General features: G+C 39.1%; 1 protein-coding gene across 1 annotated transcript in view; it reads left to right on the forward strand.

Annotated features, from left to right (window-relative positions):
• Positions 1-25,467, forward strand: part of thsd7aa (thrombospondin, type I, domain containing 7Aa) — a 100,175-nt gene that overhangs the window by 28,097 nt on the left and 46,611 nt on the right. The window contains exons 2-5 of the mRNA XM_053490479.1: positions 9,846-10,989; positions 14,039-14,287; positions 17,723-17,904; positions 22,790-22,945. Of these exons, the coding sequence (XP_053346454.1) occupies positions 9,846-10,989; positions 14,039-14,287; positions 17,723-17,904; positions 22,790-22,945 (1,731 nt within the window). The remainder of the gene's footprint in view (positions 1-9,845; positions 10,990-14,038; positions 14,288-17,722; positions 17,905-22,789; positions 22,946-25,467) is intronic.

Here is a 25,467-nt window from a genome sequence, read left to right on the forward strand (position 1 = left end):
GATTGTACAGATCTAAATAATTGTGGTTGGAGATTTAAAAAAATAAGGACAATTATTTTTATTTTGTAATGTGTCTGAGACACAAGGTTTATATCTCTAAGTGTGATCCTTTAAACAAGGATTGTACTGTAGGTGTACTGATCACCAAGCTGCTCTACACCAGTTTTAAACCCATTATACACAAGTCACTGCGCTTCCACCTACAAATGGGGAAGCCAAATGAAGTGAAGAGCTGAGGTCTATACAATGAACTGTGAAGCATGCTAGACAGTTTTGTTATGTGAGGTTTAACTACAGCCAGGGCTTTACAGGGATTTTGGTATGGACTTGATAAAGTGGGTTTCCTCCCACCACCTGATTAGGCTAAATGTCTCTTTTACATTTAGTCTGAAACCTGATGTATTATGGTTGCTGTTCTATAAAAAGATAGAATAGGAATAGAAAAAGGTGTGAATGGGTAAAATTTAACTGTTTGTTGCTTTCGATGGTTAGTTGACTTGAGCCCCATTGAATTTGACATACAGTACCAGTCAAAAGGTTGGACACATTTTCTGACTCCATGGTCGTTCCTGATTTTAAGTTCTTTCCACACTGTAAAACAATACTGAAGGCATCCAAAATATGCAATAATCTTCTCTGAACAGTTAATTTTGAGATGTTTCTGCTATTTATGCTCTGTAAAGCCTTCATAACAGCTCTAGTCTGAGGTGCCAACTGTTATTTGGTGATTTCTGAGGTTGGTGACTCTAAATAAACTTCTCCTCTGCAGCAGAGGTAAGTTTTGGTCTTGCTTTCTCGGAACAGATTTTATGAGAGCCAGTTTTCTACTGGGTTCTGGTCCATGGTACAGCAAAGGGCAATTATTAACTTGAATTTCCCATTATAAATAAAAGTGATGGGAAATCTAAATATTCTTATTTATACATATTTCTTCCCAGTTGTGTTGGACTTATGGCATTTAGTTATTAACCTAGTTAACCCAGCAGTGATGTAAACTTTAAAGCACTTTTTGTAAGTCGCTCTGGATAAGAGCATCTGCAAAATGCCTAAATGTAAATGTACTTAAAGTAAGGGGCTCAGAATGGGCTCCTTTTTGTACACTGCTCCTAATTACAAATTGTAAGACTGGTATGTGCTTCTGAAAATGCTGCTTAATTAGAAAGAACATCAGGAACACAAATATTGTTCATATGACACAATCCATGGCCCATCTTGGTCATCTTCTTCTAAACAAAGAAAATTTTCTTAAAGTTTTGCTTCTTCTTTAACTATACTGTAGTAGGCAGAACCACTTTGGCCATGTTAAAAAAAAGTTATATTTTAATTAAGTGCTTTGAGCATATAAACACACATCTTATTGCATCAGCATCCATATAAACAGTTAAGTTGGAGTTTCTATCCAAAACAATTTAAATTTTAGGAACTTTTTTTTGTCCATGCAGCTGAGCTATTTTGCAGTCTAATTTACATAAGAGATTCATAACTGTTTTTGTAGCTCAGTGTACTGTACTTCAATATGTCAAAGTGACATTAATATGCAAAATGTGTGCCATTACTAAAAAAATATATAATTAAAATAAAGGTTAATTTACAAATTGGGTGCCATTTTTTTTTTTTTTTTTTTTTAATAGTTAACTTTTTGTTATGACTGTGTTTTGTAATTAAATAATGTACAGGGTAATGTAAAAATTAGCAGCATTGAGTTAACATAAAATTATAAAATGCTTAGGATGTGCCTTATATCATGCATGTTAACGCCAGGAAAGTGTTAAGAATTTGATTATAATTTACTTGCATTTTTAGAAAGAATTCCTTCAATTCTGGAATCAATCAATCAATCAATCAATCAATCAATCAATCAATCAATCAATCAATCAATCAATCTTTTGTGACTCAAAAATATATACCAGTACATGATTGTGGTAATACAGTGTACTAAATCAGTACTATCAGTTCATTTTATATACATCATTAATTTTTCATGCAGAACTCTCTCTCTTTCTCTCTCTCTCTCCCTCTCTCTCGGATACATTGCTTGCTCAAAGCTCCAGATTCTCCAGTTCAGGGTATTGTGTGGAGTTTCTGTGTCCATGTAGGTTTTCTCTGGGTATTTCTCCACGTCCCAGAGACATGCCTGGATTAGTAATACTAAATTGCTCCTAGTTGTGAATGCATGAGTGCAGTATGAATTGTGAAGGATACATGCAGTGTTTTTTTTTTTTTTCCCTTGACTCAGTGCTCCTGGGGTAGGCTTTAGATGCACCAACCCTGACCAGAATAAACTTGTTAAGGAAGATGTAAAAAATGATATGAATGAATGAATAAATGAAATGCTACAAAGCTACAACGTCAGTTATGATATTCCTACAGTATGCAATACAGTCAACCTTTAACACACTTAAGTCAGTCCATCATTATAATCATAAAGCCACGCAGACATAAAAGTTAAGAGTTAGGAGGAATGCTTAATTGTTTTGTTTACAACAGATTTCAATGACTCCTTGCAGCGTTTAAGTATAATTAGTTTTTTTTTCTCTTCCCCCCGCCATTCTTTCACTGATTCTATTTTAATGCAACATATGAGACAAATCACAGCACCGACTGTAGAATGTGCTAGAGGAGGAAAGACACTGGTCGCATTAGATCAAAGCATACGCTGGAGTGATGTGTACGGGATGTTAATCAGAACAGCAGCGTGGAGCCTGTAAACCTGCTGTTTGTGCAGTATGCAGACCGCTGAACCGACAGACCCCATACCGTGTTTCTCTTTCTCTCCCTCTGTTCAATCCAGTAAGCTTTATTTAGTTTCGGTATTGCCAGCACGTCAGCAAGAGAACAAGAACTCGCATTAAGAGACGTGTCAGTTAAAGTGATAAAACTGTTTTGTCTGAATTAATGTCTTAAATCCCCCCAAACAAACACACACACATTATCATGACGTCAACTCTTTCCATCCCGACTTCCTTGTCAAAGTAATAATTTTTTTCCCCCCAACATCTTCACTTGTCATTCCCTCCTACCCTTCGTCTTTCTTTATGTCTGGATTTGTTCTTTTTCTGCTAATAAAAAAAAAAAAACAAGTTTGTTTAGATGCCTCGAAATATTCTGCACTGTTAAAAAAACCTTCCCCCTTGCTGTGACTTTAGTGAAAGCTGGTCATTACATTATATGGGGATGGCATCAACAGTCGACAATGGAAATAGTGCAGTATGTTGGAGAATGGGGCAATGCATTAGATCTCAATGTCTCACAGTAGACAAAAAAAAAAAAAAAAAAAGGATGAATTCCCACCTTGGGTCAGTATGTGGAGTTTGCATGTTCTCTTAGTGCTTAGTGGGGTTTCCCTTCCTAAAGTCCAAAGACAAGCAGATTATTGGTATAGAAGATGACTATAAATGAATGAAAAGCAGATAAAGATAATTGTTAATGCTGAAAAAACAAAACCTTATATCCCATGTCTTTTAATGGCAGGCCACCTCCAGTATTTGTACAATCTGCCTCTGAGTTGATGTTAAACCCAACTCAGTGTGTAGAACACATAAATCTCTGTTCTACAGGTGCTCCACCTTTTCATTCCAGTCATGGTTAGTCTCTCATAAGCTACAAGATCACGATTTTTTAAATCAGTTGTGAACCTGCCACATGTGATCAGCAGATCAGCTCAAAGTCACCAGCAGGTGGAACGTTGGCAGAGCGTTGAAAGATTGCCTGTGATTGCATGTTTGGACTGTTTTGTCCTTTGTAGCTGTGCTGGCTCTTTCATATCCTGCACTTTTCTGTCTCTACCTAATTAGTCGTTGACTATAGCATTAATGGTGCCTGCGATTAGACTTGATTTATCCTTCGGTGTCAGAATAAATGGAGACTCAGCAGCCGAGGATTTGTACGCACACGAGTTACGAGTTACAGTCCTAAGCGGAGAAGGAACGTTTCTAAAATTTGTACAGGAAAGAATAAAGGACAAAGGGATTGTGTGTGTCTGTCTTTACAATGCTATGGCCAAACAGCATGCTCTTTGTGCTTTGTGTGCGAGTGACTCAAGCTGTCACTGGGTGTCTCATCACTCCCTCCATGTTTTGGTGGAGGTCTGTTCTCTCTCTCTCTCTCTCTCTCTACAGTGCAGTGCTGTTTTCCTTTAACAATAGCAGAGCACAGACTTCAGGCAAAATGCACTCATCTGCCTGTCTCACTTTCGGCAAAATAACTAGTTAGTGGTTTGGAGGAATGGAATCACTTTTGTCTGTTCAGATTTTTGTGAACACGCGTGCACATGTGATTGCTTGCCGATTGCATGAGAAGCGTGGCTTCATATTCAATTTGATTGAAAAAATGCCGCAAGCATTGCTTCAGTGAATCCCATCCTTGGGTGGAGGATTTAATCTGGCTACTGTGGATTTGTATCATCTGTAATCATTGTAGGATGCTTCTCCATCCTTTTAACATACTTACTATTATTTTACTTTTTATATGCATTTATACACTTATAATATAACACATTAGGTAAAATTATATTAGGTCATAAAGTTATGCATAATTTGTACAGGATTGGATAATTAGAGTGACGGCTGCAGTGCGGGCGTAAAACCGCTAGCTACGTTATGCATCACTTTAGCTAAGCAGTAGCTGTAGTTTAACTTACTACAAGAAGTGTAAGAGTTGAACTGGATGGGACAACATATAGGGTATGAACAATGGAGTTTAATCAGATTGAAAGTAACCTTAGCATATAAATGAACATCAGCCACTATGGCATTTTAGCTACGCTAGCTAGCTTGTGGGTTGTAGCCATGGTCCAAACAACAGTCAGGCTCTGTTTGTTCTGCTCATTTGCACATTTATGAATTAACTGGGGTTTAGGTGGAATCAGCTTTTTCCAAGATGGTGATGGTCAGAGCTCCTACAGTTGAGCTCTTCGAAAAAAGTTTTTTCTAGGTCATTTTATACGGTGAATGGCTGTTACGCTCTATATCAGCACTCTTGTCCAATCCGATTACCTGTTCAAACCTAACTGTATGTAACTAAATTTAAAAATTAGGTACTAAATCAAACCGTACTGCATTTGGGTTGGAAGGGTAGCCTTCCTACCTCTAGTCAAAGTTATAGTCACTTATCATTGGCACTTTTTAACTAATAAATTTAAACGATTGTTATTGGCTTTTTGATGAGTCCTTCGGTGCTTTTATTCCCAAGGACAAAACAACAAAACATAGTGACAGTTTTTTTTTTTTTTTTTTTTTACAAGATTGCAAAATGAGATCCGTTTAGTTCTTTTAATCCACTTCTGCTGTAGCTCATCTGTTTGACCTGCAAAACCTTTCTGGATGACATTCCCCTACACACACACACACACACACACACACACACACACACACCCTCTTGAGTTGTTAAAATGGTTATTCTGATTGCTAGTGCTTCTAAAATCATTGAAGACTCCATGCTGGCATGACAGATAATTTTCTGAAAGGGGTCAGACTTTATTTTACAATCACTTGGCAAATTACACAATAGATTATAGTGCTAAATCAATTTCTGCCTTTTGTGCGTTAGAAACTGTGTGGGTGGGAGTTTCTCTGAGCACTAAGTGATTTTTGCTGGGTAAAAAGAACATACACACATACTGTACATACATACTGTACACACATACATACATACTGTATTGATTTATGTATAAGAATGTGTGTGTGTGTGTCTTTTTTCAGTTTGAACTTTGGCATCTGTAGGTTGTTTTTATTGATTAAAAAGTGTATATATGTTGAGCATAATTGAACTGAGTTCATATTATTGTTCTCGAATGGCTGTCTGTTTAACATGTATGATGTACACTAAGCAAAGTGTGAACATGTTTGCTTTTGGATATTTAAATTTTGTAAATTAGCTTTTTTTAATATGAATGTTTTTTGTTCTTTTCTAATGTCAAATTTGGCGAATCATAAGACTAAATATAACCTGAGTTAATTGAGATGTCTGTCTGTCTTCCTACTCCTGCATGGTGATGGTGGTGGTGTTGGGGGGGGGGGGGGGGGGTCCGATCTGGGGGGGCATCAGTCGGGATTTAAATTGGCAATCTCCGGCTGATAGGCTTGGGGTACTGATGTGTGAACAGTGACAGGAACTAACAAGAAAAAACAGGTCAGTTTTAATTTTGTTGCCATAGAGCCGCTCATAAGACAGTACCAGATAAACGGATGAATAACGGTGGTGAATCAGTGCTTGCGATTATGTGCTCTTGCTATAGAGTGACACTATATACAAAGCCTGTCATCAAGCCATGGTTAAGCCCATGAGGAAAGCCTCTAACTTTAAATTGCTTAGCCATTTGATCAGATTGGATTCCAAATTGCTTTTAAGTCTCTCGACATAAAAGTGTCTGTGCCTTATCCACCCCTGTCGTTCAATGAGGCTGAAAAGAATGCCTGCGAGGAATGCACTGTGTGTTGGAGAGAATAAGCCTTTTTTGATGTTGCACGACATCCCAAATGAGGCATGTAATGCCCCTTCGAGAAATTTTTTTATAATAAAGCCCTCTGCTTAGAACAGATAAACGTAAATCTGAGATTGTTGTAGCACAATTCTTGTTCATGAGAATTATGATATCCTCCCTAAAAAACTGACAAATCTCTATTTTTGGCGGAACTCCATGTGGTGCAAGATCAATCCTTCACTTTCTTCTGCTTCTGTGAAGGATACCTAGAAGGGGCTCCAGACAATAAGCCCTCAGATCTCCATCATTACCCTACACTGTTTGATCTCTGTGGTTGAAAATCAAGTCCAGCATGGGTCACTTCATATGAGCCAGAGAGCACTGCATGCTGACCTCAGCGTAGGGTGTGGGCTCTTGAAAAACAGGAAGGCTGATTTGTTTTGTGAAAGCTTTTGAGATGTGGACGTGACCAGGATTTTGCAGTGATGGATGGTGTATCTAGCTAATGATATTCAGAAGGATTGGCCTTGTAATTAAATTGCTTCATTTTTGCTCTCTGGCCAAATTGTTTAGCAGCATCTTCCATAAGGAAATTCTACAGAACCAGTCCCAGACAAAAACCAGCCGCTCCATGTCAGTCTGTTAAAATGTCAACCAAGCAAAGCTTTTACTGTTCGTTAATAGGAGACTAAAAAAAGACTGTAGGGTGACTTGTGGCAGGGGAGGACTAGTGTGAAATAGCAATGTTGGAGACTTCATCTTCAGGTGTACAGAGGACAGATATTCAGCCATACCAGCCAAGACTTATTATGTGGCAGCCTTGTAACATCTATGAAGCATGTGCCATAATTTCTTAAATCTGTATAGCTCTTTCTATCATGTGCATCCAAGAGGGAAGGGATGCAGGAGGAAATCTCATTACCAATTTGGAAATGATTTTGCACAGATCTTTTTTTTTTTTTTGTCCCTGAAAAGCAGAAACAATACACTGTAGGAAATCTCTGACCCTGTGGCTGTAAGCAATTGGAGGCTGGTTTCTGATAGCTGATAAGTAGATTAAAAAAATTGTATCTGTGAATAAAACACATGCTTTACTGGCAGACCTCTTGCTAATTACGTTCTGTCCCTAGTTAGCCCATGACCTTTCTTATTATTTACACAGGCCTTTGAAGTTCACTGGATGATTAAACAGAATACATTGTTGCAATGCAGAGTGCAATGCACTTATTATATATATATATATATATATATATATATATATATATATATATATATATATATATATATATATATATATATATATATATAATAAGTGCATTGCACTCTGCATTTGCATTGCAACAATGTATTAAACACAAAAAATATAATAATCCTGATTAATACTTATTTCATTACCAAATGGTTGTAAATCCATCAGTCAACATAATGTTATTACTGGCACATTCATGGAACATTTTTACTGGAATCAAATATTTATCTGTTTAATTAATCCAAGGTGCATGATGGGAAAATAAAGCCTTAAAGACTTGAAAACAATAGATTTCCCAGCAATGTTTTCCCAATATTTGAAAAAAAAAGCAATTTAACCATAACATTCTTACATTACTTATCAGCTTTTCTTTCAGAACATGCAGAACACGTATTTTCACAGTATTTGATCTTAGTGTATATATATATATATATATATATATATATATATATATATATATATATATATATATATATATATATATATATATATAATTAAAATGCCCTCCTGGGGAAAAAGCCAATGAATGAATCACTTCCAGTCCTAACTATTCTCCTGTTTTCATTCCCAGCTTCCCTTGGCACCTTTTGGCAATGGATGGCGGGCATACTATTCAATTCAGCAACTGATTATAGTCTGTACTATCCTGGTGTCCTGTGTCCTGTGGATAGCCATGGAACCCTGTGACACCTTCATAAATTACACAGGGCACCTGCTAGGGCTCAAAGTGGAAAGGATGCAGGCATCCTGGGTGGGAAAAACAAATAGTGTTACAACACTAAACACATTTCATAGGTCCTATGCTGTCAAAAGTATTTCTTTTTTTTTCTTCTTTTTTTTAAACTCTTCAACCTCGAATCTTTATTGCTTAGGACGATGATGTAGTATAGTGCACACTATTATTGTAGTCAGCAGCTTATGTTTGGTCTGTCAGATAGCATGATAAGTATGCTTTCCAGCTTTCAGCTTATTTCTTTTCTCCACATTTTCTCCCTGATAAAATGGAGTGTATGGTCAATTGTGGATGTTCCAGCTCTGTCTCTACAATTTGGTCCAGGTTCTTGAGGTTACTATTGATCTTTATTGATCGTGTGGCTGTGGCCTCACCTGCAGGCTAATTCTGTCTATTGCTTCTTCCACTGACATTTTTATTTCCTTGCCTCACCTTTATCGAGAAAGGCCATAAAGCAAACCTTCAAAGAGCTCCAGTCCTCCCCGGCCCTTGGTAAATCACTCTCCAGCCCAGGCACTTTATGGCGCAGGTAGACAAGCACTGAGTTCGACATCTCATGAAGTCATCCAAAGGCCAAACAACTACATTGATGTTTTCTTTTTAAGAAAGCGCTCCACGAACCGCACTGGGCTAGAAAAGACCATCAAAGAGAATCAGTCATGTTGAAAATATGCTGCAAAACTGAAAAAATTAATTGCAGGTATATTTTCAAAAGATTTTGCTTTGAAGCTGCAAAAGCTGTTTCAAAGCAGAATACAGATGCACCCAGTAGACATAATGTCACTGTAGCCCCTGTGGCACCAGAAATGGGGTAGTATTTTTTTTTTTTTGAAAGATGAAGAGAATATTGAACTGAGAAAAAAAAGGCACTGGCTTTTTACACTGACCCACTTTCCTAAGCAAGCATGTCTCTGAAGCAGGGATCTTTTTCGGTCACTTCTCGCTTTGCTCTATGCAGCAGTTATTTTTCTGCTGATGCCATCAGGAGTGGCAATCATTTACTGTCCATCATCCTTGATACATTTACCTCCCTCTGAGTGCTTCATGGCAAACATGGCAAATGGGAATAGAGGAATATTGATTTAGGAAATGATCATTTTATTTGATGGGTTAGGGTTAGGGTCGTTTCTAGTGAGCACATTGTCTTAAGTGCATATATCAGCACTAACTGAACTCACAGAATTAACTCTTTTAAATGTAACACCATTCAAATGCTGTACATTTCATCTATTGTTTTTGAATATCTCAAAAAGTCTAAGAAAAAAAAACCCTAAGTTCCTTATTGGTGTAAGTGAGTCAGTAAAATGAGTAATACTAAATCATGTAATGTTCAAGCATGTTATATTGTCATGAAACATTATAATATCAAAACTGTAACAAAATATTTAGGAGTGTACTGTACATTTTACATGAATCTGACAAAATTATTTCACTTCTAACAGGGCCCTGGGGCAGGTGTATGGGCAGCGAGTGTGGTCCAGGTGGGAGTCAAAGCAGAGCAGTATGGTGTGCCCACTCCGAGGGCTGGACTACACTTCATACCAACTGTCCACAGAGTGAGCGGCCCGATAACCAACAGACCTGTTTCCGTGTCTGTGACTGGCACAAGGAGCTGTACGATTGGCAGCTCGGACCATGGAACCAGTGTGTTCCTGTCTCCCTACGCAACCCTGCAGTAACACGGCCAGCGGTGTGCACGCGAGGTGAGGAAGGCATACAGACCCGCGAGGTGGCCTGTGTTCAGAAGAGCAACAGTGCCCCCGCAGAAGATACCATCTGTGAATACTTTGAGCCCAAGCCGAGGCTGGAGCAGGCCTGTATCATCCCATGCCCCCAGGATTGCATTGTCTCAGAGTTTTCTCCATGGAGCTTATGCTCTAAGACATGTGGTTTAGGCTTGCAGAACCGAATCCGATCTGTCCTGGCTCCACCTCTTTTTGGAGGTTCAGCTTGCCCCAATCTTACTGAATTCCAACCCTGTCATGAAGAAGATTGTGAGGATGAAGAGAGTATGTACAGCCTCAGAGTGGGATCCTGGGGGGACTGCATCATTCCCCCTTCACGCCAAGCCAGGCAAGTGGAAGAAACTCAGCCTGAACAACCTGACCAACCCAAAAGACCAGAAAAACCTGGACGAACCAAACGACCGGAAAGACCTGACAGACCCAAACGTAAGGACCGGCCGAATCGTCCAGATCGACCCAAACGTAAGGAACAGCCAAATCGTCCAGACAGACCAAATCGCCAAGACAGACCAAATCGCCAAGACAGACCAAAACGTCTAGACAGACCAAAACGCAAGGATAAACAAAATCGGCCTGACAGGCCAAGCAAGCAAGAAAGAAAACAAGCAAGGCTAGAAAGACAAGCCCAGAAGCGTAAGAACAAGGAGCTAAAAAGAGCTAAAGAGGAACGGGTAAGAGACAAAGATCGTATGAAGGATCCAGAGACTTTAGAACTTATCAAGACAAAGAGGATAAAGAACCGGCAGAACCGACAGCGTGGAAAGTTCCGGAACCTGCAGGTGGGCTACCAAACCAGAGAGGTGACATGTGTGCACAAGAATGGGACAACAACTGTACTGAGGTGAGTCCCACTTAAGTGTTTTACATTCAAGGCACATGTGTTCATATATTATGTAAAATGCCTGTGCAACTTACAAATACGGTATGTACATGTCATCAAAGTTTAAGTTGTTATTTATTATAATGGTATATAATTTACTTATTATTATATATAATTTATTTATAGTATATATTTATTTTCTTATTTACTTACTCTTTGGTCCTCTTTAAGGCTCTTCATGGGTTCTTTTTACAATTATGTGTTCTTAGCTTACCCAAATGGTTCTACTGTATCTGAAATCCTTACTGATATAAAGGACACTGTGGGGTTCTACATAGAAGCTTTAAAGGATCCCAGAAGAAAAAACTATTAAACCATTATGTATCCTGTATTTTCTTATAGTGTATTTATTGTAACTAAAATTTCTGAATTTGAGTTAAATTTCATCAGTTTTTTTTTCAGTAGCATGAAACAGTTCATGAAAAATTGTATATTTTAGCTCCTGGTAACTAGTTTTGATTGATTGGCTGTTTTTACTTTTTATCTTTTCATCCTTCTTCTATAATAAATACACCAATCAGCCAAAACATTAACCCCACATAACATTATCATAATAATTACATACCAATAAACTGGTAACAGGATCATGGACACCCAAGGCTCACCCATGCCCACGGGGAACAAAGTCCAGCAGCCCGATCTGATCCCACCGAAATGCAATCCCAATGCAGCACAAACTATTGAAAAATGTCAGTGCCGTCCATGATAGAAAGGCACAAGAGCACCCAGTGCATCATAGCCCGCTGTGCATGGGGCCCAGGAGGCAAAGAACTTAAAACTGCCTACCCAGCCTCTGAACTCCACAGATCTCAATCTGACTGAACACACAGGTGATGTGACTGTCTAAACCACAGCACTCTAAAGATCCGTTGCCATCTCCTGGTATCACACACCACAGCACACCCCCAGAACTGCTCAGGTGGCAGAAAAGAGTCCTACTGGGCATGATGTTCTGCGTTGCAAGGTTATGGCTGATCAGTGTACATGTTCAGATTATTAGTTTATTTATCATTAAATACATTTAATTGCACTTTAAAAACGTTATTTAAATGGTGTGAAACATTTAGATCACTATCACGAGACACTTTCATCATATACTTATACATATACATATACTTAATTAAGCTAAAGTATATTGAGGAAACAAGCTTGTGCAATGTTTCAATTAAAGTCAACAGTTATTATATCATCATAAAAATGCATTAAAGCTGTAAAAGGGTTATCCTAAATGTGCTGGATGTACAGTAATGTTTTCTTATGTAGAGGTTTAGTGTCCTTTCACCTCCAGGGTTGAGTGTATGAGTCCTGACTCAGGTCTGTGTCCATAGAGTTTGCATGCTCTCCCTGAGCTTGGTGGGTTTTTCATCCACAGTACAAAGACAATTTAATAATTGGTGTTTCCAAATACTCCATAGTGTATGTGTGTATATGCATGTGTGCCCTGTGATGGCATCCAGGGTGTACTCTTGCCCTGAGTCAAGAGAATAAGTTAGTCAGTGGGTGTTGATTTGGATCTTGGATTATTTTCCCAATGGGTTTTCTCCACATTCTCTGCTTTTCTTCAACTTCATAAAATAGTCTTGGGGGTGGATTAGCTACACTACATTGTCTGTAGGTGGGAAGATGTTTGTGTATTGTGCATTATGATGGACTGATGTCCCATCCAGAGTGTATTTACACTGCATGCCCAGTAATTCAAGGAAAGGCTATGGATCCACCACACCCTGATCAGCAAAGAATGTGTAATATTAATGATCGTGATTATTCAATAATGACTTATAAGTAAAGATAGTCTAAAATTCATCTGCTCTTTCTTGTAACTTGTAGAGAAACAAAATTTGTGCATGTCTGATAGTATGTAGTCTAACTGTGGTGTAACTGTCATACGAGTCAGATAAGAGTGACGGAGAAAGAGAGAGAGAGCGAGAGAGAGAGAGCAAATAAAAGTAAACTGCAAATGAGTGGGGCTTAGAAAATTTCCCCCAAAATTTGAGCCGGGTAATTAAAACACAGCGGGAGGTGAAACTCTGCCGCCTACGATTCTCTTAGGACCTGCTGAGAGAAACACAGTTTTAATCATTCTATGGAAAATTGGGTTTGATATCTGTTAATTAAAATTCATGAAAGTCATAACCTGATGCACATCTAACTTGACTTATGAAAAGAAAACCTTAGCAAGAATTTAGTACAGAATATAAGCAATGTTACATTTGTTTTTTGAGTCTTAAAATTCTTTAAACTTTCATTATACAGTAGGTTTGATGAGATTCTGTGATTATATACAGTAACATGTTGTAGAGAGACTCAAGTGTATGAACGCAGTGTTTATTTAATTTGGGCAAATGGAAAAATCAAAGTGATAATCCATACCATAGATTAGGGCAAAGATTGTAAGGCTCATGAGAGGCATACTGTAGCTATAGAACAGGTAAGGGTCAAGAGATCGAACACAGAACATGGAAATACCGAATAAACTGGAAAAGAAGGCTTAATAACGCATAAAACAATTGACTTCCCATAAAGAAAAATAGAACAGGACTATTTAAACGCTGAACTGAGGACAGGTGCAGACATTACGTAACGAGGCCAATGAATCAACAATGGTGGAGACAAGCACAAAGGGCAATGTTCATTTTTATTCAGCATTAATTTCACATATACATAGAGGAAATAGTCAATTTTGAGCTCGATGCTCCATATAAGACCGTTTTGCAGAGATTAGGGTCACCAGGTTAATGGTCTATGAAATGACAAGGACTCTTTTTAGGTAGAGAGGAAACAAGGATCACAATAAAAAAGTTAACTCAAAAGAGAATCAGACTAAACAAAGAAAAAACTTTAAACTGCTAATAATGCAAATAAAATTAAGATATATTGGGTATAAAGTCAATTGTACAGTACAATTACTCTATAGTGCTATAAAATCAGAAGACCTTATGCATCAAAGCGGTATCGCCTGCTTAATTGAAGCTCAAGCAGTAACCTCTATGTTCTTTTTCTTCTTTTGCAGTCTGTGCGATCAGCAAACCCTTCCTGTCACATACCAAGCTTGTCTCATCACCAAGGACTGTGAAGTGACCGAGTGGTCCGAATGGTCATCCTGCTCCAAAGAATGTTATGACTTGAATGGTCCTAAGGGACAACGTACACGTACCCGCAAAGTCCAGCAGTTCAACGTGGGCGGAGGAGCCGAGTGTCCCAGTCTGGAAGAATCCGAACCATGTTCTCCTCAGGGGGATGGAGTTCCACCGTGCGTGGCGTACGTAACGCAGGCTTTCACAGTATCTGCAGAACAAGAGCACCTGCCAGGTGTCTGTATGTGGGTTCCTTTAGCTAACCGCTACTCCCCAGCAATTTCAAGCATTTCTTTTAAAATTGACATTGATTTAAGTCAACTATCGCGGTTACACCATAAACACATTGTCCTCCCAGTAGGATTATTGATGTAATGGCATGCTGAGGTGTGTGTTTGGTGCTGTATTAACAGCTACCAGCAGTTTGGCCTGGTGTTAACAGTGGGGAGAGAAATAATAAGCCTCTCTTTATGCCTGTCATCTGTTTTGGGGGATTTCTTTTTTTTTTTTTTTTTTTTTTTCTGCAGATTGTGTGTGAGGAAAAACACAGACAGAGGAGCTGATGGAAGGGTTGGGGAGGGGAAGCAGGACCGGCGTGCTGGCATCCTGCCAACATGGAAGGGGGAGGTGATGAATGGGGAGTGTCGGAGAGGACAGGCAATGTGGTGTCTAATCTGATCTCCACCACAGATGGGCCAGTCCATGCTCTATCACTCACTGTCTCTCCGGGAGAGGACAGTGTGTCACTCAGAATTAGCCCCAGCTGGTCCGAACTCTCAATGAGTTGTGCCATGCGGGCAAGAGGACTGTCCTCCTGTAACCCCATGTGCGATTTCAATACTGTTTCTCACATTTATCCAACCCTGAAGAGAATTTTTCACTTTCAATACTGTCACTGAGCACAGCGTGATTTAAAGCTTACATCTCACCTAATGACCATTGTGGGATATTCTTACTTTTCATTTAGGACCGCACCACTTACTTAGACTGTTACATTTGTCTTGTGTTTAGAAAGAAACTAATGGGCAAGGGCTAAATGTGACTAGACATCCATGTTAAATATAGATCTAGCAGTGCTGTTAGCATTAACCAGTTATCATGAACACAAGCCAGTAATATGAACAAAACATATCTAACATGTAGAACTGATTTTCTGGTATTCGGGTGGTAGAAATCTCTAGACTTAGGAAACTTTAGGAAAATCCTTTGTTGATTTGTGCCTATCAACCAGTTCTAATGTTTAACAAGATGCTGCCGCCACCACACTTCAAAGTAGGGTTGGTCTTCTCAGGGTGGTGAGAAGTGTTGGTTTTCTGTTGAACATATTTTCAAATATGTACTGTACACCCTAGTCTCATCAGAGCTTTACTGAATCTCCAACATGTTTTCTGGATATCTTCATAAGAATTTTATATAGCTTGCCACTCTCTCATGAAGCCCAGCTTTGTAGAATGGCTAGGTTAGAGCTGTCCAGTAAAAAGCTTCTCCAATCTAAGCTGTGAAATCCTTTAGCTCCTTTCTACCCTAATGGACCTTGATTGCTGTTATTGTGCCATTTTCTTTTAAATTTAAAGATGTTTTACTGGATACTTGAACTTTATGGTTTAGATATGTTTAGATATGCTTTCCAACAAACTCCGGCAATTGCATAACTTTTGAATTGCATGTGCATGGACTTCTTTCAGTGATCTAAAAGACTGGCAAGTATTTATGAGACTGGTAGCTCCTGGAATGATTTAGGGGTTTCAGACAAATGGAACATCTCAACTTCTTTAATATTAATTGGTAAATCATATAGTTGTTTAGTGGTTAGCACTGTCGCCTTGCACCTCCACGTCCTAGGTTCAATTCCCAAGTGTGCATGGAGTTTGCATGTTCTTACCATACTTGGTGGGTTTTCTCTGGTTAGACTAATCTGCATTTCTGAATTGCCCATACTAAGCGAATAAGTGAGTTAATATGGACCGGAGGTCCTACCACGGTTGTACAAAATGGTATTAAATACAATGGTCACCATTGGCTTCCACGGTCCCTAGTCGGACTACAGAGGTTCCTAAATAGATGGATAGATAATCATATAGGGCATTTGACCACATTTGACATTCTATTGTGTATAAGACAAGTAGATTAGCATTTTTTAACATATGGAAAAAAAGATTTCTAAGGTCCACATAGGGATTTGATTCACACCTTGAGTCTGTGTGGGTGGAGTTTGTATGTTTTCTCTGTACTTGTTGGGTTTCCTCCAGGAACTCCGGTTTTCTCCTATAGTATAATGACATGCAGAGTAGGCTAATAGGCATTTCCAAATTACCCATAGTGTCTGAGTGTGTGTCTGTTCATTAATGTCAAAACGCTTTTATTGACAATTATATCAAGTTTATGCAAAGATTCAATATTACCCTAACTGTTATTACTGTAACCCTTCTTTTTCAAGACCCCTGCAATTCACCCTGCCATGCTGGCAGTCAACCTTGCATAATCAATGCTTGAATTATGTGGGTTTTTTATGGTTGGTATGACACAGGACTTATGGTAGCGCAAACCTTTATGCATTTCAAGAAGAGCAGCAAGGAAGCCAAACCTCTATACTTTTGTCCACTGTACCATACAAATGTCACACAGCTGAAAGACATTTGACTGAAATCAACTGATTTTTTTTCCATTAAATGATTCAGCAATGCTAGTGCTATTAGCAAGCACTACAACAAGATGATGTCATGATGTCGTATTAAATATTGAGACATACAGTAGTGATGAACATAGCACTGTCTTCTCTCATCTTTCCTCATCTTCAGGAGTCTTATGACTGCAATGTTAGAAGAACCCACTCTATAAAATGTACTTAAGCCCCTGTCATTCTCACTTAGACATTTCACCCATTTCATCTTCTGTTCATGGGAACATTATTATTAAAGGTCAGCTTTTTATTTGATCGGCTTAGAACGGCAACTGAATTCACTTTTGCTAATGACTGACTATGGTGTCCTTATAATTAAACATAAGTCTAATATTCAATATTAAAACCATATTAAATCTGCTGTATACTGTATCCTGGATGCTAATGACCTAACTGTATCTGGTACAGTTTGTTCTGCACGTATTCTATTTAATCTGTCCAGTAATCCAACAAAAGTTTCTGGCACCTCAGGTGATTCTCCACACATGTTTACAAATGGTTATGATGAAAAATGCATGCAGCTCATCCACCCACAACATTTCAGTGAGCACAAAATACAGTTTCCCCGTTAAATAAGTCTCTAATTCCGTCTCTGCGGAAAATAAAGCTCTAATTTGTTTGCAGCTGAAGTCGTGCTGAGTCAATGCGATAAATCTAAAGGTTTTAGGATCATTGACTGGCAAGGCACAAAAACGAGTTTAAAAACATTTGCTTATTAGAGAAACCACCATCGTGAGTATATTTTTAATATTCAAAGAAATGCAATGCATAGTATGGAGAAGGTTACAACATTCTCCAATTTCATTATCTTTTTGGCACAAAATGTTCTATTTACTAGCTTCCCCAATTTTTACATGGCAAAAAAAAAAAACATTTATTTGTCTATACATTTGTAATATATTACAAACATAAAAATATGTTTGTCTTTTGCTCCCTGCAGATATACCTGGAAGACTACAGAATGGAGTGAATGTAGGGTGGATGTGCTCCTCAGCCAGCAGGACCGTAGAAGGGGAAATCAGACAGGATTGTGTGGAGGAGGGATCCAGAGCAGAGAAGTGTATTGTGTTCAAATTCCCTCAGACTCACCATCCAATCTCAGCTCCCTCAAGAACAAAGAAGGTAACGTACAGGATTAATGGCTCACCTCAAGCAAACTGAAAGTCTCTTAATGATACTAAACATATTTAGACACAATAATGCAATTAACAGGATTAAGGGCATTTTCTTGTGTGTGATGATAGCTGGATGTTGGAAATATCCTACCTACTTATTTGTCTCGCTTTATCTGTATCTTTATCTTAGTTCTATCTATTGAGACCTAACACAGCCTGAGAACATGCTGTTTGAAACAAGATCAGATCAGACTCCAATATAAGTGATAAAGCGAGTTCTAGATAACATCTGATCCCGGGTAGATGTTAAGAACGTGTTTGAAGCTTAAGTGCACTTCACATCTACTTATTGCATTTAATACAATACATTGTAATAGTGGACATTTTTGTTGTAAGTAGTTGAAACAAAACAGACCCCTCATTGTGCAAAACCTTGTCATGAGCCACCATGGGCGAACAGATCTGACAGGTTTTGATGTTGGTTACAATAAAGAATGAAGGTTGCCTGGTATTGTTAAAAGCCAAGTCCTGGAGCCAGGCCTGGGGTTGTATCTGAAGGCAAGTAACTGGGCTATTTGTGTAACCCAGGCACCTTACAAGGTTACCCTCTCATGTTTCACCTGATGGAGTTCTTTATGGGATGGAGATCCAAGGAAGAACTAGGTTCCACTGAAGATAATAACTTGCTTGGTGATATCTAGAGATCTCATGAGAGGAGATGCAACATTTAACCAGAGAAGTTGGTGTTCCCCATTTTAGAATCTAATGAATAATGACACCTCAACCATCATAACAAGAAAGGAAGGAGCAGTAATTGAAAGATATAAGGCTGAAAACAGTCACAGATTTACTATTCACAGACTTGAGTAACAGGCAATATTTCAAATTCAAGTTTTTGATGCATTAATTGTGCTAAGAAAATGATAGAGCAAGAGGATGTGGATGGTGAAAGGCTTGGGTTTTTAAGTGGTGTTAGTTGTACTGTAAGTGTTCTGGTGAGCTGGAGTGCTGTGCATGTGCTGAATGCAGAACTGTTAGTGTGGCATTATGGGACATGCTGGAAAACAATATCTGGAAGTGAATCTGGGGATGAAGAATCAGACAAGAAAAAAGTATAATCAGAAAACAATATGAATATAAAGTGCAGCAGATGAGAGTGGTATACACCCCACCTGTCTTTTCAGCTTTTGTAATTATTATTATTTTTTTCTTTTATCCAAGACACAATAAAACCACATTTCAAGCAAGACAATCAAACCTGTCTCATGGGAGGTTAAGGTGTTAAAAAGAGAACTTCAAACCCAAATTCATTAACTGTGATGTGACATGGCTGGAAAGATGTCCATAGCACCATGCTGGGCACTAAAGCTGGTATCGTGCCCGTACTCTTCCATGCGTTGACAGAGGAAGTCCTCTGCCATCTGCTCTAAGTGTTGAACTGATGACCTCGTGCAGAACTTCCAATAGCCACATCTGCTCCCGAACAGACAGTCAGAGTGAATCCAGAGAGAATAAAAGACATCAAATTAAATGGACAAAGTGGTGCAGTTACACCTCTTCAGTGTCTGAGACCATTCTGCTATTGTTGAAAGGCTGCCATTTTTTCAGTCCTAAAGGCATAATGATGTGACAGCCTTGGCTTGGTAATGCAGTGGGACAGTGACAGACAGTAAAAAAAAAGTGTGTGTGTGTGTACAGAATGTGTGAGAGGGGATATTCTGCCAGTGTGTGTGTGTGTGTAGGATAGGCTCCAGGCCCTCACAACCCTGTACACAAGATTAGCGGAACAAAAGATGTAGAAGATGAATATATAGATGCGCACACACACCAATCACAGGTGGAAACATCGATACATTTGGCTGAATTATAAAAGTCAAGAGCAGAGAAGTGTATAGAAGAGCCTTTAGAGAGCCAAAAAGAGAAAAGCTCTTTTTGCTGAGCTTAGCAAAATGATCTTACTTTCTTTAAAAATGAGCTTCCCGTTACTTCCCATTCCAATATTTTTTTAATTAGAAAAATTGACCAATTGATAAAATATTGGTTGGTCACTTTGATTTTAAAGCCTGACCCAGTGTTTTCATAGTCCTCCAATATATTCATGTCCCAATTACCACCCTGTCACTCAGTACCTACCATCAATTGAACAGGGTGAAGGCTAACACATAGTTCCTCCAAGACACATGAAGGCAGCTATTGCATTTTTTTCAGCTACCAGACACTCAGAGGAAATTGTTAGTTACCTTCTCCTATATACTTAAAATTACACCCATGTTGGCTAGTGTCACACTGATTGATGAGGAAATGTGGGGGGAAAATATTGGGAAAGTGCCTCACCTCCTTCCCAAAAAGCAAAAACCATTTTGGTCTCTTTGACTTCTAGCTGATGTCTACGGTGTCACCAGAATTGGAGCTAGAAATCTTTCTTTGATGTTTTTTTTCTTTTTCCACTTGACAGTCAATGATATTTCATGCTAATCAAAATCTTTTAATATATGCTCTAACATCAAAACTCAAACTCTAACATCAATTATGTGTAGCTTTTTCTTTTATATGTTGCTGTCATGTGCTGTCCCTAGACCAGATCACAACATTAAGAAATTAAACTGAAATTTAGACCAAATGATTGCTATTTCTATTCCTTGGGAATTTTGAAGTAAACATGAAGGCGTCCATACAACGGATCATGTGACCAGCATGTTGAATTATTCAGATATCTTAATATTAATATGAATCAGTTACAAAAAACAGTACTGCAAAAAAACAAGCATGGTATATATTTTGTGCAAATTTAATCTGCTCACTTGCCCTTGGGGAATGACAGCTAAACCAACCATCAGTCTTTAGCATACACAGTATGCTCGGTAAAATGGGTTGTTGTGGTTCCCATATGTGTCATTACCATGAAAATATGAGAGCTTTGTTCGAATCCCAAATCCTGCTTCAATCATTTGGATATTGTGGCTGGCTTCCTGAGCCCTAGTCATGAATGCCAAAAATGGCGCTTTTACATTTTACATTTCAAAAGCAGCTTGCGGCATTTTGCCATGCCAACGAAAGCAGAATCCCCATCCAGCTTCCTGCTCGGCTGTTTGTGTCTCATGAAACTCTGCTTGATTTCCTCTCCCTCAATAGGGGGGCTGCCGTGTCTCATCTATTAACGTGCACCGCTCACAAGGAACCGGGATGGAGAAATTTTAAGCAACCATGCTCCTGACGCCCATTCCTTCAACTCTGGCTACAGTACCGTATGTTTTCATCCTGTTTGTAATCGAAGTGGCTCCCTGTCGAAGGTTTAGCGTGATGGCTTTGTTACACCGCTGCCATACAGATCTCTTTTGTGCCACGGTGGAGTTATAGATGATGCAGAGCAAAGGGAGCTGCTAGCTGGCGCATGGGCAAAGGTAGCGATGGCATACCGGCGCCCTAATTAGACTGGGGAACTCTTGAGTAAGCAAAGTGTGAACCATCTGGCCTCTGTGTGAATGATGTGCCACCTGAACAAGGTCAGACGGCAAGGAGAGTGTCATTAATCAGACTGGGTTAATGGGGAGGTGAGGAGGGAGACGTTTTGGAAAGAGATACGACCAGAGACAAGCTTTTGTCTATTGGAATGACATACAGCTGTGAGCACCGCAACAGAATGAGGTTATGCTAAAAAAATGTCATTTGATTTTAAAGAGCTTTCTTCGCCTCAAAATCAAGCTAATTATGAATGACACACACTTATGGGTACTACATGTCTTTGATTTTGCCCTGCTAACTCAATTCAGTGAGTTAAATTACAATACCATTCCAACAAAGAAAAGGCTACTTCTTCAGTGACCCACATGGACACCAATCTAGCAATTATAACTATGTCACTCTTTGGCGAAATGACACTAAATTGAAAATTATGTCACTCATACTTACCACCCCACTATATAAATGCAATCACACCCCCTCCCCCACACACATTTAAAGAAAGCACTCCATCAATTCACATACCTTTTGACCACACACAGCAATTTGCATGTGAATGAAGTGCAGATCTGTCACAGAGCAATCCATCAGCGCTTTAACCTTGCTGAAAGTCACCTACTGATTTCTGCACATGCACATACTCACAAAGAATATTTGGAGTCTATATGAACAGAATAATGAGAAATAATGTATAGGTACAGTTTACAGTGTAAACTAGAAGAATGGCAACACGGCGGTGTATTGGTTAGCACAGAGGTTAGCACCCACCTTGGGGTCTGTGTGCATGAATTTTGCACATTCTCTGCATTCCTGATGGGTTTTCAAAGACATGCAGGTTGGGCTAATTGGCGTTCCCAAGTTGCCCATATACAATAAATACAATGGGCACCATTGGCTTCCATTGGTTACTATTGGCCTCCATGGCCCCTAGTTGGACTACATAGGTTCCTAGATGAATGGGCTGGAGATCAAAGATAATCATACAGTTCATGACACACGAATAAGAGCATTCATTTAATCATTCAAACTTCATATGTTCTTGATGTAAGTTAACTCAATTTCCCAATCTCTAGAGCCCTGTGTGTACAGGATTCACTTATAAGAACCAAAACACTTATATTCAAGCATGTAATTTATGCATTGCATATATGTCAGGCCTTTAGTTTGAATAGCTCATGAAGTCATGACAGTCAATTATGTTGTAACAAAACTTTAAGTGTGATTTAAACTTGAGCTTTTAATGTGTTTGTGCTTTCTTTACTTCTTCGTTTTTTTTTCAAATTCACAATAACGTTTATTGCGTTCTCCTACATGCAGAGCTTTCATTACTGTGCCTCCTAGCAAGTATTAAATTAACACACAAATCTCTAGCTGACAAAATGAGCTCTATAATCACTTTTTTTTAAATATGTGTGTTGTGTTGTTTTTCATAGCATCCCGTCCTGTGAACAACGATCTGTGTTTGGGGATCGCACCCAACACCACTCAGGTGTGTCACATCCCATGTCCGGTGGAGTGTGAGGTGTCTGCATGGAGCGCCTGGGGACCGTGCACCTTTGAGAACTGTCAGGACCAGAGCTCCAAGAAAGGTGAACGTTTTAATTATATCCCGATGTACTTTTTAAAGCAACATTCTGTAGCTCAAATTCCCCTGTCAAGGCAGGTTTTGTTTTGTGCTTTGTTTGTGTCTACTGTATTTTAGCAGTGATCACAGTGCATAGTCTAGTTTGTGTTTGATTTGTTCATCATGCATAAGAAGGGAAAGTCGGCAGCTTGCATTCTCAGCTTCCTCAATCTCAGACAAAATGGAAAAAAATGAAATGTAATCAGTGACTCAACCAAACCCAGAGGTGCAACGGCTGATGGGAGTCCAGACCTGAGTCAAAACCAAAGAGAGGGTTCAACACAAAAAATCTGTCCCAATGGAGTGTCAGAGCTGCTTTGATAGAGATGTATTCAACATCTTCTTACCATAAATCTGGAGAATTCAAAAATCATTATTCTGTAGAGGTGATACATACACCAGTTAGCCATAATTTTAAATGCAATACATTAAGCCCAGTATTGCTTAGGTTTCCGTTGTGCTGCCATGGCAGGTCTGACCCCTTGAGGCATGGACCACAAGACCTCCTGGGGTGTACTGTAGTGTCTGGCACCAGATGTTAGCGGAGGATCCTTTGAGTCATGTGGGTTGCGGGGTTGGTCCTCCTTGGATTGAACTTGTTTGTCCAGAGCATCCCATGGTTGCTTGGTCGGATTGAGATCTAAAGAATTTGCAGGCTAGTTCAACAACTTTGCCCTTTGCCTTAAGCTCTTTGCCTGCTAACAGTGATACCTGCTAACTGTGATGCACTGAGTCTTCCGATATCTTTCTGTCATAACCAGGATAAATTTCTGTTATATTACAGTAGGTGTTGTGCAGGATCAGACCAGACAGGTGAACATTGGAGCCCCATGATACCGTCACAACTTTATTGATAAACAATGTTATTCAATTAATCTTGCAATGGTGTTAGTGTTAATGGCTAATATTAAACAAGAATCAATTATTAAAGATGTTACAGATAACATTTTTAAAAGGATTCCAAAAATTAAATCGAATCAATTTGTGATTCCATATCAGATTGCTTATTATAGTAATATACAGTAGTAATATATTGTTTACATATGTTTACATTCAGTTAATACCACAAACCTACTGTATGCACACATGCAATGTACAAACAGCTGACAAACCCTCAATAGACCGACATCAATCTGTAGAACATCAAGTTTCTCTTTTGTGTTTTGTTGAATGTTGTTGAATAGTCCGTTGAGAACCGTTGAGAGGTTGGTTCCTCTGGTTCTTGGTAGCAGATTGACGGGTTTGTTCTTTACTGTCTCAGCATTTAACACCTTGTGTGAGATAAAAACCCTCCACTCTAACTCTAAGAGTGCATCATCTTTCCATCTTTCAATCAGTACACTGTGAGCTTATCTACTGCTGCTGGAAGGGATAATGCATTTTCACAAAAGCTTATGAGCTACTTTAAAGGAAAGGAAACAGAAGAAAACGGAAATAAAAGCCTGATGTCAAAAGAAGTGCGAGACAGATTGTTGAATGGTTCCAGAAGGAAACAGTAAATGGGGTTTCCTCTTTTGTAAATCTCTTATAGAGGAGAAAGCCTGAGAATTGAAAAAAGGAAGGAATGGAAGGAAGTGAAGGCGGTCGCATCTTTTTGTTGGCTCCGATAGCACGGCTGCTGACCTGTGTACTGTATTAAATGTTCGGTATGGTTGCTCTTTCCTAAGAGTTCCAGCTGATAAAATGAAAGGACGTTTTTTTCCTCATGGATCTTAATGATGAATTCTTTCATCGTTCATGTAGCTTGTTGTGCTCCTTCAACGCCCACTCTGTGTTCTGTGTAGAACATACGGCTGCCAGCATGCTCCAGTGCTCAGGGCTGAGTTCATTATGCGGGAAGCTGTGGGCTAAAGGAGACACGTGGTTTACTTTATCTTGTTTTTTTATGATTCACACACATGTTGAGAGACTGCCGTCTTACACTACCTCAGTAACCACATATCAGCTTTTGGATTAGCCGAGTGAGGATTTAACGTTTATTTATTTATTTATTTATTTATTTATTTATTTTTTAATGCCAGAGGTGCTCTTGCACATGTCCAGTAAATATACATGAATGTATTCTTCGAAGATTTCCTGATCTTTTACTTGAACCACAGTGATGTCTTACAAGCACCCACCCACCCACTAACACCATCAAGCTGTTTAGATTTGATTAGCAGCATGTGGCACGGCCTCCAATATTCCCCCCCGGCACAGTGAGCCAGTGTGGCTAAAAAAGGCAGATGGACAGACCTGAATTGAATTACCATTATTTATCACCAAGGGGTCATTTGGTTGCTTATTTGCAAAAGTTGAAACCTGCAAAATTTGCATGCAACACCATACGAAGTCCACGTCGGACATTGCACAGCTACGCAAAAGACGAAAAATGAAACGAACAAAGACGAGTGCCTAGATGCCACTGAAATAATCAAAGAGAAACAGCGTGAACATTTTAGCCCTGCAGGCCCCTGTGACTCCCGTGCGGATCCTCTTATCTGCCTG

Source organism: Clarias gariepinus, chromosome 28, assembly GCF_024256425.1.
Source record: "Clarias gariepinus isolate MV-2021 ecotype Netherlands chromosome 28, CGAR_prim_01v2, whole genome shotgun sequence".
Taxonomy (NCBI): Eukaryota; Metazoa; Chordata; class Actinopteri; order Siluriformes; family Clariidae; genus Clarias; species Clarias gariepinus.